At 46.9% G+C, this 13,172-nt stretch overlaps 1 protein-coding gene across 5 annotated transcripts in view; it reads left to right on the top strand.

The window, feature by feature from the left end:
- The window catches only part of dzank1 (double zinc ribbon and ankyrin repeat domains 1), a 197,370-nt gene that overhangs the window by 18,322 nt on the left and 165,876 nt on the right, over positions 1-13,172 (top strand). For all 5 annotated transcript variants that reach the window (XM_072503985.1, XM_072503989.1, XM_072503979.1 and 2 more), the window contains exons 3-4: positions 6,090-6,243; positions 8,727-8,856. In XM_072503985.1, the coding sequence (XP_072360086.1) occupies positions 6,090-6,243; positions 8,727-8,856 (284 nt within the window). The remainder of the gene's footprint in view (positions 1-6,089; positions 6,244-8,726; positions 8,857-13,172) is intronic.

Raw genomic sequence — 13,172 nt, forward strand, 5'->3', positions numbered from 1 at the left:
GATGCTGCACTCGTTAATGGGATCGGAGGCCCCGACGGGTCCGCTGGAGGTGGAGGGAGCCTATCGAGTTATGGCGCGAAGACCGAGGGCTGGAGAAATTCCTCGAGCCATAGTGGTGAGATTTCTCCGATATAAGGACAGAGAGATGGTCCTCAGATGGGCAAAGAAAACTCTGAGCAGTAGGTGGGAGAACGCGGTGATCCGCGTATATCAAGATTGGAGTGCGGAGGTGGCGAGAAGGAAGGCAAGCTTTAATCGGGCCAAGGCGGTGCTGCACAAAAGGAAGATTAAATTTGGAATGCTGCAACCGGCAAGACTGTGGGTCACACATCAAGGGAAACACCACTACTTCGAAACGGCAGATGAGGTGTGGACATTTATTGTCGAGGAGAAACTGGAGTGAGCGGGCCAGAAAAAGAACGTTTGGGACAAAGTGGGGGGGTGAATATGTGGGATGAAGGGGGGGAAAAGAGGGAAGAGATGACTTCCCAAGTTGTTAATCCTGCGACCCTGTAACTTTTCTCTCTTCCCCATGTCGTGGAGGAGAGGGGGAGGGAGGATGAGGAGCTGAGGGCGCCGGCCATTGGGGGCGGGACCAAAAGGGAAGCGCGGGCTTTGTTCCCGCGCTATGGTAATCACGGCGGGAACAGGGAAGCAGGAAGGAGGGGGCCTCGCACAGTGTGAGCCGAGGTCACGGGGGGAAGCCGAGGTTGGCCAGAGTTTGCTGACTTCTGGGAGCAACATGGGGGGTGCCATTACGCTAGTTTGGGATCTAGCGGGGGGGGGGGGGGGGGGTAACTGGGTTGCTGCTGCTGGGGAGAAGGGGGAGCTGGTATGGGGGGGGGGGGGGGTTGTCGGGGGGGGGGGGGGGTTGTCGGGGCGGGGGGGTGCCACTTGGGGGAGATACGGCTACGTGGGAACCGGGTGAGGAGCTGGATTGAAAAAGGAGATGGCTAGTTGTCAGGGGGGGGGGGGCGGGTAGGGTAGGTAAAGAGCCCCCCGACCCGGTTGATCACGTGGAATGTGAGAGGGCTGAACGGGCCGATTAAGAGGGCACGGGTACTCGCACACCTAAAGAAACTTAAGGCAGATGTGGTTATGCTTCAGGAGACGCATCTGAAGCTGATAGACCAGGTCAGACTACGCAAAGGATGGGTGGGGCAGGTGTTTCATTCGGGGCTAGACGCAAAAAACAGGGGGGTGGCCATACTAGTGGGGAAGCGGGTAATGTTTGAGGCAAAGACTATAGTGGCGGATAGTGGGGGCAGATACGTGATGGTGAGTGGCAAATTGCAAGGGGAGGCGGTGGTATTAGTGAAGGTGTATGCCCCGAACTGGGATGATGCCAACTTTATGAGGCGTATGTTAGGACGAATCCCGGACCTAGAAGTGGGGAAGTTGGTAATGGGTGGAGATTTTAATACGGTGCTGGACCCAGGGCTGGACAGATCGAGGTCCAGGACCGAAAGGAGGCCGGCTGCAGCTAGGGTGCTTAAGGACTTTATGGAGCAGATGGGAGGAGTAGACCCCTGGAGATTTAGTAGACCTAGGAATAAGGAGTTTTCGTTTTTCTCCTATGTCCACAAAGTTTATTCACGGATAGATTTTTTTTGTTTTGGGAAGGGCACTGATCCCAAAGGTGACGGGGACGGAGTACACGGCTATAGCCATTTCGGATCATGCTCCACATTGGGTGGACCTGGAGATAGGGGAAGAAAAACAACAGCGTCCACCCTGGAGAATGGACATGGGATTATTGGCAGATGAGGGGGTGTGTTTAAGGGTGAGGGGGTGTATTGAAAGGTACTTGGAACTCAATGATAATGGGGAGGTACAGGTGGGAGTGGTCTGGGAGGCGCTGAAGGCAGTGGTTAGAGGGGAGCTGATATCTATTAGTGCGCATAAAGGAAAGCAGGAGGGTAGGGAAAGGGAGCGGTTGTTGAAAGAACTTCTGAGGGTGGACAGACAGTATGCGGAGGCACCGGAGGAAGGACTGTACAGGGAAAGGCAAAGGCTACATGTAGAATTTGACTTGTTGACTACGGGTAATGCAGAGGCACAATGGAGGAAGGCAGAGGGTGTACAGTACGAATACGGGGAGAAGGCGAGCAGGTTGCTGGCCCACCAACTGAGGAAAAGGGGAGCAGCGAGGGAGATGGGGGGGTGAGAGATGAGGGAGAGATGGAGCGGGGAGCGGAGAGAGTGAATGGAGTGTTCAAGGCATTTTACGAAAGATTATATGAAGCTCAGCCCCCGGATGGGAAGGAGAGAATGATGTGCTTTCTGGATCAGCTGGAATTTCCTAAGGTGGAGGAGCAGGAGAGGGCGGGACTGGGAGCACAGATTGAGACGGAGGAAGTAGTGAAAGGGATTGGAAGCATACAGGCGGGGAAGGCCCCGGGACCAGACGGATTCCCAGTTGAATTCTATAGGAAATATATGGACTTGCTGGCCCCGCTACTGATGAGAACCTTTAATGAGGCGAGGGAAAGGGGGCAGCCGCCCCCGACTATGTCAGAGGCAACGATATCGCTCCTCCTAAAGAAGGAAAAAGACCCGCTGCAATGCGGGTCCTACAGGCCCATTTCCCTCCTGAATGTGGACGCTAAGATTCTGGCCAAGGTAATGGCAATGAGGATAGAGGATTGTGTCCCGGGGGTGGTTCATGAGGACCAAACTGGGTTTGTGAAGGGGAGACAGCTGAATACAAATATACGGAGGCTGCTAGGGGTAATGATGATGCCCCCACCAGAGGGGGAAGCAGAGATAGTGGTGGCGATGGATGCCGAGAAAGCATTTGATAGAGTGGAGTGGGATTATTTGTGGGAGGTGCTGAGGAGATTTGGTTTTGGGGATGGGTATATCAGGTGGGTACAGTTGCTGTATAGGGCCCCGATGGCGTGTGTGGTCACGAATGGACGGGGGTCTGACTATTTTCGGCTCCATAGAGGGACGAGGCAGGGATGTCCTCTGTCCCCGTTATTGTTTGCACTGGCGATTGAACCCCTGGCCATAGCATTGAGGGGTTCCAGGAAGTGGAGGGGAGTACTCAGGGGGGGAGAAGAACACCGGGTATCTCTGTATGCGGATGATTTGTTGCTATATGTGGCGGACCCGGCGGAGGGGATGCCAGAGATAATGCGGATACTTGGGGAGTTTGGGGATTTTTCAGGGTATAAACTGAACATGGGGAAAAGTGAGTTGTTTGTGGTGCATCCAGGGGAGCAGAGCAGAGAGATAGAGGATTTACCGTTGAGGAAGGTAACAAGGGACTTCCGGTACTTGGGGATCCAGATAGCCAAGAATTGGGGTACATTACACAGGCTTAATTTAACGCGGTTGGTGGAACAGATGGAGGAGGACTTTAAGAGATGGGACATGGTGTCCCTGTCATTGGCAGATAGGGTGCAGGCGGTTAAAATGGTGGTCCTCCCGAGATTCCTTTTTGTGTTTCAGTGCCTCCCGGTGGTGATCACGAAGGCTTTTTTCAAAAGAATCGAGAAGAGTATTATGAGTTTTGTGTGGGCTGGGAAGACCCCGAGAGTGAGGAGGGGATTCTTGCAGCGTAGTAGGGACAGTGGGGGGCTGGCACTACCGAGCCTAAGTGAGTACTACTGGGCCGCCAATGTTTCAATGGTGTGTAAGTGGATGGGAGAAGGGGAGGGAGCGGCGTGGAAGAGATTGGAGAGGGCGTCCTGCAGGGGGACTAGCCTACAAGCAATGGTGACGGCACCGTTGCCGTTCTCACCAAAGAAATACACCACAAGCCCGGTGGTGGTGGCTACATTGACAATTTGGGGGCAGTGGAGATGGCATAGGGGAAGGACGGGAGCTTTGGTGCGGTCCCCGATAAGAAACAATCATAGGTTCGTTCCGGGGAGAATGGATGGGAGATTTGGAGCATGGCAAAGAGCTGGGGTAGTACAACTGAGAGATCTGTTTGTAGATGGGACGTTTGTGAGTCTGGGAGCGCTGACGGAAAAATATGGGTTGCCCCAAGAGAATGCATTTTGGTACATGCAATTGAGGGCTTTTGCGAGGCAACAGGTGAGGGAATTCCCGCAGCTCCCGACGCAGGAGGTGCAGGATAGAGTGATCTCAGAGACATGGGTGGGGGATGGTAAGGTGTCGGACATATACAGGGAAATGAGGGACGAGGGGGAGATCATGGTAGATGAGCTGAAAGGGAAATGGGAAGAAGAACTGGGGGAGGAGATTGAGGAGGGGCTGTGGACTGATGCCCTACGTAGGGTAAACTCATCGTCCTCGTGTGCCAGGCTAAGCCTGATACAATTTAAGGTGTTACACAGGTCGCATATGACTGGAGCACGGCTTAGTAAATTTTTTGGGGTAGAGGATAGGTGTGCGAGATGCTCAAGAGGCCCAGCGAATCACACCCACATGTTCTGGTCATGCCCGGCACTACAGGGGTTCTGGGTGGGGGTGGCAAAGGTGCTTTCGAAGGTGGTGGGGGTCCGGGTCGAACCAAGCTGAGGGTTGGCTTTATTTGGGGTTGCAGAAGAGCCGGGAGTGCAGGAGGCGAGAGAGGCTGACGTGTTGGCCTTTGCGTCCCTAGTAGCTCGGCGCAGGATATTGTTGATGTGGAAAGAAGTCAAACCCCCGGGTGTGGAGACCTGGATAAACGACATGGCAGGGTTTATAAAGTTAGAACGGATTAAGTTCATGTTAAGGGGTTCGGCTCAGGGGTTCACCAGGCGCTGGCAACCGTTCGTCGATTACCTCACAGAAAGATAGAGGGAATGGAAAAGAAGTAGACAACAGCAGCAACCCAGTGGGGAAGGGAGTGGGGGGGGGGGGGGGGGGGGGAGGAATCGGACGGCCTCTCAGAGATGTTATTGTATATGTATAATATGTATAGGTAGTTGTTATAGGTAATTGTATATTGGATTGTTGGAGTGTATTTTTGGAGAGTATTTATTTTGGACAAGGCAGTTGCCATTCAGTTTTGTTTATATATTATTTATTTATTTGTTTAAAACTGGCCACTTATTTATATTGCTTTATTGTTGTGTAAAAGAAACACTACGTACTGTTATGTTTGGCCAAAAATCTTGAATAAAATATATATATTTTTAAAAACTCATTTGGTTCACCAGTGTCCCTTGGGGAAGCAAATCTGCTATCCGTACCTGGTCTGGCCTACATGTGACTCCAGACCCACACCAATGTGGTTCACTATTAACTGCCCTCTGCAATGGCCTAGCAAGCCACTATACTTGGGGATGAGCAACAAATGATAGCTTTCCCCACGACACCAACAGCCCATGAAATAATTTTTAAAATGGATGCTGATCAGATCATTTGTTTTCTTTTAGAGTTGTTGGTTGAGGAATAAAGATTGGCCAGAAGAACTCTGCTGCTGTTCTTTGAAATAAAGCCATGTGACCTTTTACATCCACCTGCAAGAGTAGTCAGGGCCTCAGTTTAACATCTCATCTGAAAGACAGCACCTCTGACAATGCAGCACTCACCCGGGACTGCATTGGATTTGTGCCCAAGTTTTTGAAGTGGGGCTTGAATTCACAACTTTATGACTGAAAGTAAGAGTGTTCCTCACTCAGCCATAGATAGGACTGAAAAAAAATCTCTTTGGCATTAGTCATGTTTTCATTTCTCCACTATGCAATGTATGAAAGGGACAGCTTCCACGCATAGAGATGAGGTGATGTGTCTGTTTAGGTCTGGTTTTTGGCTCAAAATATAAATGGTACGAATAAAATCAGAGCATAGAATAACATTCAAAACAAGAGCTTCATCACTCCACAGATTATATTCCGTTTGAATTAAAGTAGATTTGATTTTTTTTAAATTAAATCGGTGCACGCAGCATGTTGACACATTAATTATCTTCCGCTACTGACAGTCAAAACAGTTTCTCCTTATTTACTTTGTCAAAACCCTTCAGATTTTGAACACTGCTGTTAAATCTCACCTTAACCTGCTCCAAGATTCTCTACTCTCGTCATATAAGTGGAAGTTGATTAGAGGCAAAACATCTTGTTGGGATTTGTTTCGTACAAAAGCAAGCTCCTTAATGGCATTTTTAATTTAATCTTTCTATTTGACAGACACCCCTGATGTGGATATATACTACACGATAAATGGCAGCAAACCTCAATTCTGGAAGAAACCAAGTTATGGGGAGAGCACCACCCTAAAATACAGGAAACCATTCACACTGCAGGCAGGCAAAGGGACTATTAAAGCTCTGGCTGTTTCTAGGTAAACCTCCAAAATGTCGGTGGCAGAAATACAATCCATTTGAGAGTTTTTATTGGTCAAAATGTAAATCCGAGAATCATACAGCACAAAGCAGGCCATTTGGCCCATTATGCCTGTGCAGGCTCTTTGCAAGAGCTATCCAATTAATCCAACTCCCCTACACCTTTTGGAGTATAAATCCAATTTCCTTTGAAAAATTACTATTCAATCAGCAGCCACCACCTTTTCAGTCAGAGTATTCCAGATGATAATTCACTGTATAAAAACAATTCTCCTCGTTCCCCTCTTGATTCTTTTGTCAATTATCTTCAACTGGTTTCCACTGGAGCTGGCTGCAGGAATGATGCATACAGAAGACACGGAGGTGGTAGGTGCAAAGGAGAAGAAGGGTGGGGTCTGGGTGAGAACATTGGGGTTGTCCAGATATCCCGATGGAAGGCAAGAAGGGTGAGGGAGGGGAAGTTGGATGAAGAGGGGCTGGAGTCACTCGAGTCAACATTGTGATCCTGAGGGTGTTGGTGATTTGAGAGGACAACGACTGTGAGAAGGGAGAATTGTGATGTGGTAGAATGCGAGAATCAGGGTCCGGGTGTGACAGGCATAGTTCTCATCTGGGGCCTCATTGGTGGGGACAAGGATGGTGGTGACACGGATCACAGGAGTGGGGAGGATCAGGGTGGGTATTGGAACTGTGACTGGGGTGGGCTCAGCATGAAGGACAGGAATGTTGGGATTTACAATGAGTGATTCCAGAGTTATGGGGGAGGCTCAAGGGTAACCGAGGAGAGAGTGAAGGTGATGTGTGTTGGGGGGGGGGGGGGGGGTGGTCAACGGTGATGGAAGGGAAGTTGGAAATGAAACCTGCAAAATCCTGGGTCAGAGGCAGATCCAAACCAAGGCAACACGCGTGATGTCCAAGTGCAAAACTGGGGGTGAGGGTAGGTCTGCTCAGATTGGTGGAGTTCAAAATCAGCACAACTGGATAACTAAAGGGAAAACCTAATAAAGATGTGGAGAATGCACAAGAGCTTTCTCATTAGCTATTCCTCACTTTTGGTGAAGGCAACATGGCAGGAGGTCTGCCCAAAGAGCTCTCATTACACAAGATCCCACCAAAGTGTAGAGTTGCCATTCACTCTGAGACATTAGCCTTTTGCTCCAGAAAAAGTTAAGGAAGAAGGGGGTCCCCCTGACGCTCCTCCTCCATTTGGGTCCCTGTTTGATTGGCACCCATTCAACAATTTAAACATTCACTCCCTCCACCACCAGTGAATAGTGGCAGCAATAAGTCTCAACTACAAGATGCACTGTAGCAACTCTCTGGTTCCTTTGATAGAACCTTCCAAAGCCGCGACCTACATGGAAGGATAAGGGCAATTGGCACATGGGAACATCACCACCTGCAAGTTTCCCTCCAAGCCACGCACTATCATGACTTGGAAATGCATGGATGTCCCTTCACTATTACTGGGTTGATATCCTGTAAGTTCCTCCCCAGCAGCACTGGACATACCCACACCAAATGGACTATGATGGTTCAATAAGGCAGCTCACCACTACTCTCTAAAGGGCAACTAGGGATGGACAACAAAAATGCTGGCTTATTTAGCAACATCCGTATCCCATGACAGAATACTGGAAATTCAGTGCTGATGTGAGTTTGAAGTGGGTAGAAGGTTCACTTGCCTTAGCGGAACAGATGAAATCATTGATCTGTTTCCTGCACTGCAGGGCAACCCTTTGGAAGGAGGGCAGGTGCTTACCAACCTGACGACCTCCTCCCAGGCTGCAGTGATCAGACAGGATGACCTCCTGCGGCTGCCCCGTGGAAAGAGTCTTTCCTCAGCAGCCCAGAGGAGCATCTCCAAGGAGACATCACTGAACTGATGGAGCTGAAGCTTGCTGCCTACTCCTCAATATTGTCATGGTCTCCAAAGGTCCTGGCACTGCGTGGATGGCTGTCTGGGTGCCTTTAAAATGGCACCCAGGTTGTTCACCCTGTCACGAGATTCAACATGAACATTGCGGCTACATAATTAATTAGCTAAACATCGCACAATTTAGTGGGTTTATTACTGTGCACTGTGGTAATGAGTCCCACTGACTTCTCGCCCCACCAGAGGACTTAATCCTGGAGTGGAAGATTCTGCCATTTGTGGTAACTTCTACTCTATGCCTCTTTTTATAAAAGTCTAGGATCCTGTATACACTTTTAACCTTTCTCAGCTTGTCCTATCACATGTAAAGATCTGTGTTTGTAAACTCTGTTCCTGCATTCTTATTGAAATTGTACAATTTTGTCTATGTTGCCCTTCCTCCTATCAAAATCTATTCTTTCGCACTTATCTGCATCAAATTGCATTTGCAATGCGTCTGCTTATTTTGCCTGTCTGTATGTCCTCCTGAAGTCTACCACTATCTTCCTCATGGCAAACTATTTTTCCAAGTTTTCTGACATCTGCAAAATTTATGTTAACTATTAGGGATGGCCGAGAGAGTGGTGTTGTGACTAAGGTGTTTCTTGTGGAGTATGTACAACCCAATGCAGTGGAGGTACTGGAAGATGATGACCAGAATTTCCTACAAGATTATGCAAAGGAACTTTCCAGACAGGTGAGCGGGTCTAGTAGTGTACAGTAGGTAGGTTGCATGCTCCACGTGCTGGAGTGAGAGTTTGGTATTCCTGAACAGGTTCATAGAAATTAGTTGATTCCTTGCGGGAGTCAAAGAATAATGTGTAAGAGATCCTTTTAATGTTGGCTTTCTATTTGTCCACATTCTTAATGTAATGGTGAGGACAATACAGAAAGCTGTATAATTACTAAATCTTTAAAAAAAAAATTTAGAGTACCCAATTCATTTTTTTTCAGTTAAGGGGCATTTTTTCAGTTAAGGGGCAATTTAGCGTGTCCAATCCACCTACCCTGCACATCTTTGTGTTATGGGGGCGAAACCCACGCAAACACGGGGAGAATGTGCAAACTCCACACGGACAGTGACCCAGAGCCGGGATCGAACCTGGGACCTCGGCGCCGTGACACTGCAGTACTAACCACTGCACCGCCGTGTTGCTCTTAATTACTAAATCGTAACATATCTGAACATAGCAACAGAAATAGGCCATTCAGTCCGTTGAACCGGTTGCGCTATCCTGTAAGCTCAAGGCTATTGTGTATTTAGCTCCATTTACCTGTCTCCCCGAACAAAAATCTATTGATAGTCTTGAAAAATTCAATTTATCCAATATCCCCAAGCTTTTTGGGGAAGTTTCCTCTACACCTTGTGTGGAAAAAGACTATCATAACAATTTCAACAGCATTGATCATGGAGGTTGTAGAAAGAGAGTTAAGCACGGAAAATATCTAACTTTAAAAAAAAAAAAATTAAATCCAGAAGGTTTAATCAGCTGATCAGATTTGATTTCTGTAATGTGTTTCTGGGCTTAGGTATCTATGTGTGTGCACTGTTAACAACAGATAAGGAACACTGGAGCAAAATAGATTTTTACTCGAGCTTATTCCACAGTTTAGTGAGATCACGGTTAATTTGTATCCTAACACTACACCCCGTGTCTAAAATCTATTGATCTTGGACACAAAGCAGTTACCAGATATAATCGTGTAAAAGTGAAGTTTTTGAAACCAAGTGAAGAGATCAGCTTAGTCACGAGTAATATTTTCGAGATGTTGAAATCCATGCATGTTCCTGGGTACAATAAGGACAAATCACTGAGTGTCTTTAAGACAGAGATAGATAGGTTCTTGATCAATAAGGGGATCAGGGGTTATGGGGAGGAGGCAGGAGAATGGGGATGAGAAAAATATCAGCCATGATTGAATGACGGAGCAACTCGGTGGGCTGTGTGGCCTAATTCTACTCCTAAGTCTTAGGGTCTTAAAACCACAATCATTGCCATATTTCACTGAGCTAAAACTACAAAATATTCACATGGTTTAAGATTCACTGAGCTCCCTAATTCTCTGGACAGTATTAGCAAAGCTCAAACAAAAACTGAAAATACTGGCCAATCTCAGCAGATGTTAAGCATTTGTGGAGAGGGAAGGGAGCTAATGTTTCGAGTCTGGGTGACTCTTTGCCAAAGCTCGACAACCTATACTCTCCAGATTTGACAAAGAGCCATTCAGACTGAAACGTTAGCTCCCTTCGCTCTCCACAGATGCTGTCAGACCTGCTACGATTGTTCAGTATTTTCTGTTTTCATTTCAGATTCCAGCATCCAGTCATTTGCTTTTAGCTAAAGCTCATCTACACTGTCTATTTTGATGGTAGCTGTACACTGTTAGTTTGCTGTCCTTTCATTGCCAGTGTGGTACTGCCGATAATGGTGTTCTCAGGGTTACATGCACGTTAGGTGCCAGAGTCGATGTAGCATGTATGACCCAATTAGCGACATTTTGAAAAGAAGGGCAAGAGTCTGGCAAGAAAGGGGTGAGAGAGAGTTGGGGAGGAAAGCGGCGAGAGAGGGAAAGTACAGCAGGGAAGTGGCGGAAGCCAGAGTCGGGCGGGGAAACGTTGAGAGGGAAGAGTGGCAGAGATATGGTGAGAGAGAGCTGGATAAGAAAATGGCGAGCAGAAGAATTGGCAAGAGGGAGGGAGTGGTTAAGTAAAAAGGGTTTGTATTTTTCGACCAAAAGTTGAGCCTATACACAACCTAATCACAAAATTAGGATTTTTACTCAAAAGTCATGGGTCAGCTGCTGTTTGTGGGAGGGAATTTCCCACTTTCTCCATCCTTTCTATTGCCAGGTTTTACCTAATTTCTTAATTTCAATACAAAGGCCAGTCCTGATTTCAGTCCAAAAATGTACAGGTTAGGTGGATTGGCCATGTTAAATTCTCCCTGAGTGCCCAGGGAAATGCTGGTTAAGTGGAGTTACGGGGTTGCAGGGATAGGGTGGGAGACTGGTTAGGGTGCTGTTTCAGAGGGTCGTACAGACTCGATGGGCTGAATGGCCTCCTGCATTGTAGGGATTCTATGATTCTCTCCTGTACGGCCTGGCTCTGATTTTAATATTCTGCTCCTTGTTTTAGCTAAAAACGTTTCTGTTTATCTACCCTATCAATTTATTTTAAAATCTGGAAATCTCATTCAAAATACCCCTTAACCATCTGAATTTCAAGAAACGTAAATCTAATTTATGGAATCGCTTCTCACAATTTGATCCTTGGTGACATTCCGATGGTGACATTTTGGTGGATTTGCATTGCATTCCTTCCAAAACCAGTATATCATTTCTAATATGTGGTGCCCAGAAATGTACACCGCATTCTAACCTGGGCATTGTATAACCATAATATAATTTCATCCCAATTATATTCCGTTCCTCTAGGTGTAAAGACTAGCAAAACCAAACTAAAGATGTCAGCCATGGCTCAGTTGGCAGATTAGGTGATGTTAGGGGGATAGGGCGGGGGGGTAGGCCAAGGTAGGGTGCTCTTTCAGAGAATTGGTGCAGACTCGATGGGCCGAATGGCCTCCTTCTGCACTGGAGGGATTCTATGGAAGAACAGAGTACCCTGGCCAATATTTATCCCTCTATCACCAAACATAAAAACAGACCATTTGGTCATTATCACATTTCTGTTTGTGAGAGCTTGCTTCACTGAAACTGGCTGTTGTATTTCCAAATTATAACAGTGACTACTCTTAAAAAAAAAGTACTTAATTGCCTGTAAGATGCTTTGGGATATCGTCTGGTTGTGAAAAGTGCTATATAAATGTAGCCTTTTATTCCATTTGCCCTTTTGATTTATTTTGTACCTGCCTGTTACATTTTAGTAACATTCGCACAACACTTTGACAGACAATGAACATTTCAAACAAGAGAGAATAGAATCATCCCTCTTGAGACTCAATAGTATTACCATTGCTGAATCCTCCACCATTAATATCCAGGGATCATCATTGACTAGAAACTTAACTGGACCAGTCTCTTAGATGCGATGAGTACAAGATCAAGTCAGAGGCTGGGAATTCGGCAACAAGTATTGCAAAGCCATTCTGCCATCGACAAATCAGTAGTGTATGGAATACTCACTACTTGCCTGGATGGGTACAGCTCCAACAACATTCAACAAGCTCCACACAGTCTAGAAAAAAACTGCCCATTTGATTGACACCCATCCATCGCCTTAAATATTCACCCCTTCTATCGTTGCAGCAGTGTGTACCACCTACAAAATAAACTTCGCCAAGGCCCCTTCAATGGTACCTTCCAAATCCTCTACCACCAAGAAGAACAATTGCAGCAGATGCATGAGAACACTATCACCTGCAAGTTCCCCTCATGTCACACATCAACTTGACTTGGAAATATAACACTTGTTACCTTGATGGTTGCTGGGTCAAAATTCTTGAACTCCTGCCGTAACAGCGCTATGAGTGTACTGACGCCGCATGGACTACAAGGTTTCCGTTCATGTTTAACTAATTTATTGGAATTCTTTGAGGACATTACGAGCGTAGTGGACAATAGGGAACCGGTAGATGTGGTATATCTGGATTTCCAGAAGGCATTTGACATGGTGCCACACAAAAGGTTGTTGCATAAGATCAGGATGCACAGCGTTACGGATAATATATTAGCATGGATAGAGGATTGGAAAGCAAAGAGTGGGATAAATGGGTGTTTTTCAGGTTGGCGATCAGTGGCTAGTGGTGTGCCTCAGGGATCAGTGTTGGGACTGCAATTGTTCACAATTTACATAGATGATTTGGAGTTGGGGACCAAGTATAATGTGTCAAAGTTTGCAGCTGACACAGATGAATGGTATAGTAAAGTGTGCAGAGGGCACTGAAAGTCTGCAGAGGGATTTAGATAGTTTAAGTTCGTGGGCAACGGTCTGGCAGATGGAGAAAAATGTTGGTAAATGTGAGGTCATCCATTTTGGTAGGAATAACAGCAAAA

Source organism: Scyliorhinus torazame, chromosome 1 (assembly GCF_047496885.1).
Source record: "Scyliorhinus torazame isolate Kashiwa2021f chromosome 1, sScyTor2.1, whole genome shotgun sequence".
NCBI classification, from domain to species: Eukaryota; Metazoa; Chordata; class Chondrichthyes; order Carcharhiniformes; family Scyliorhinidae; genus Scyliorhinus; species Scyliorhinus torazame.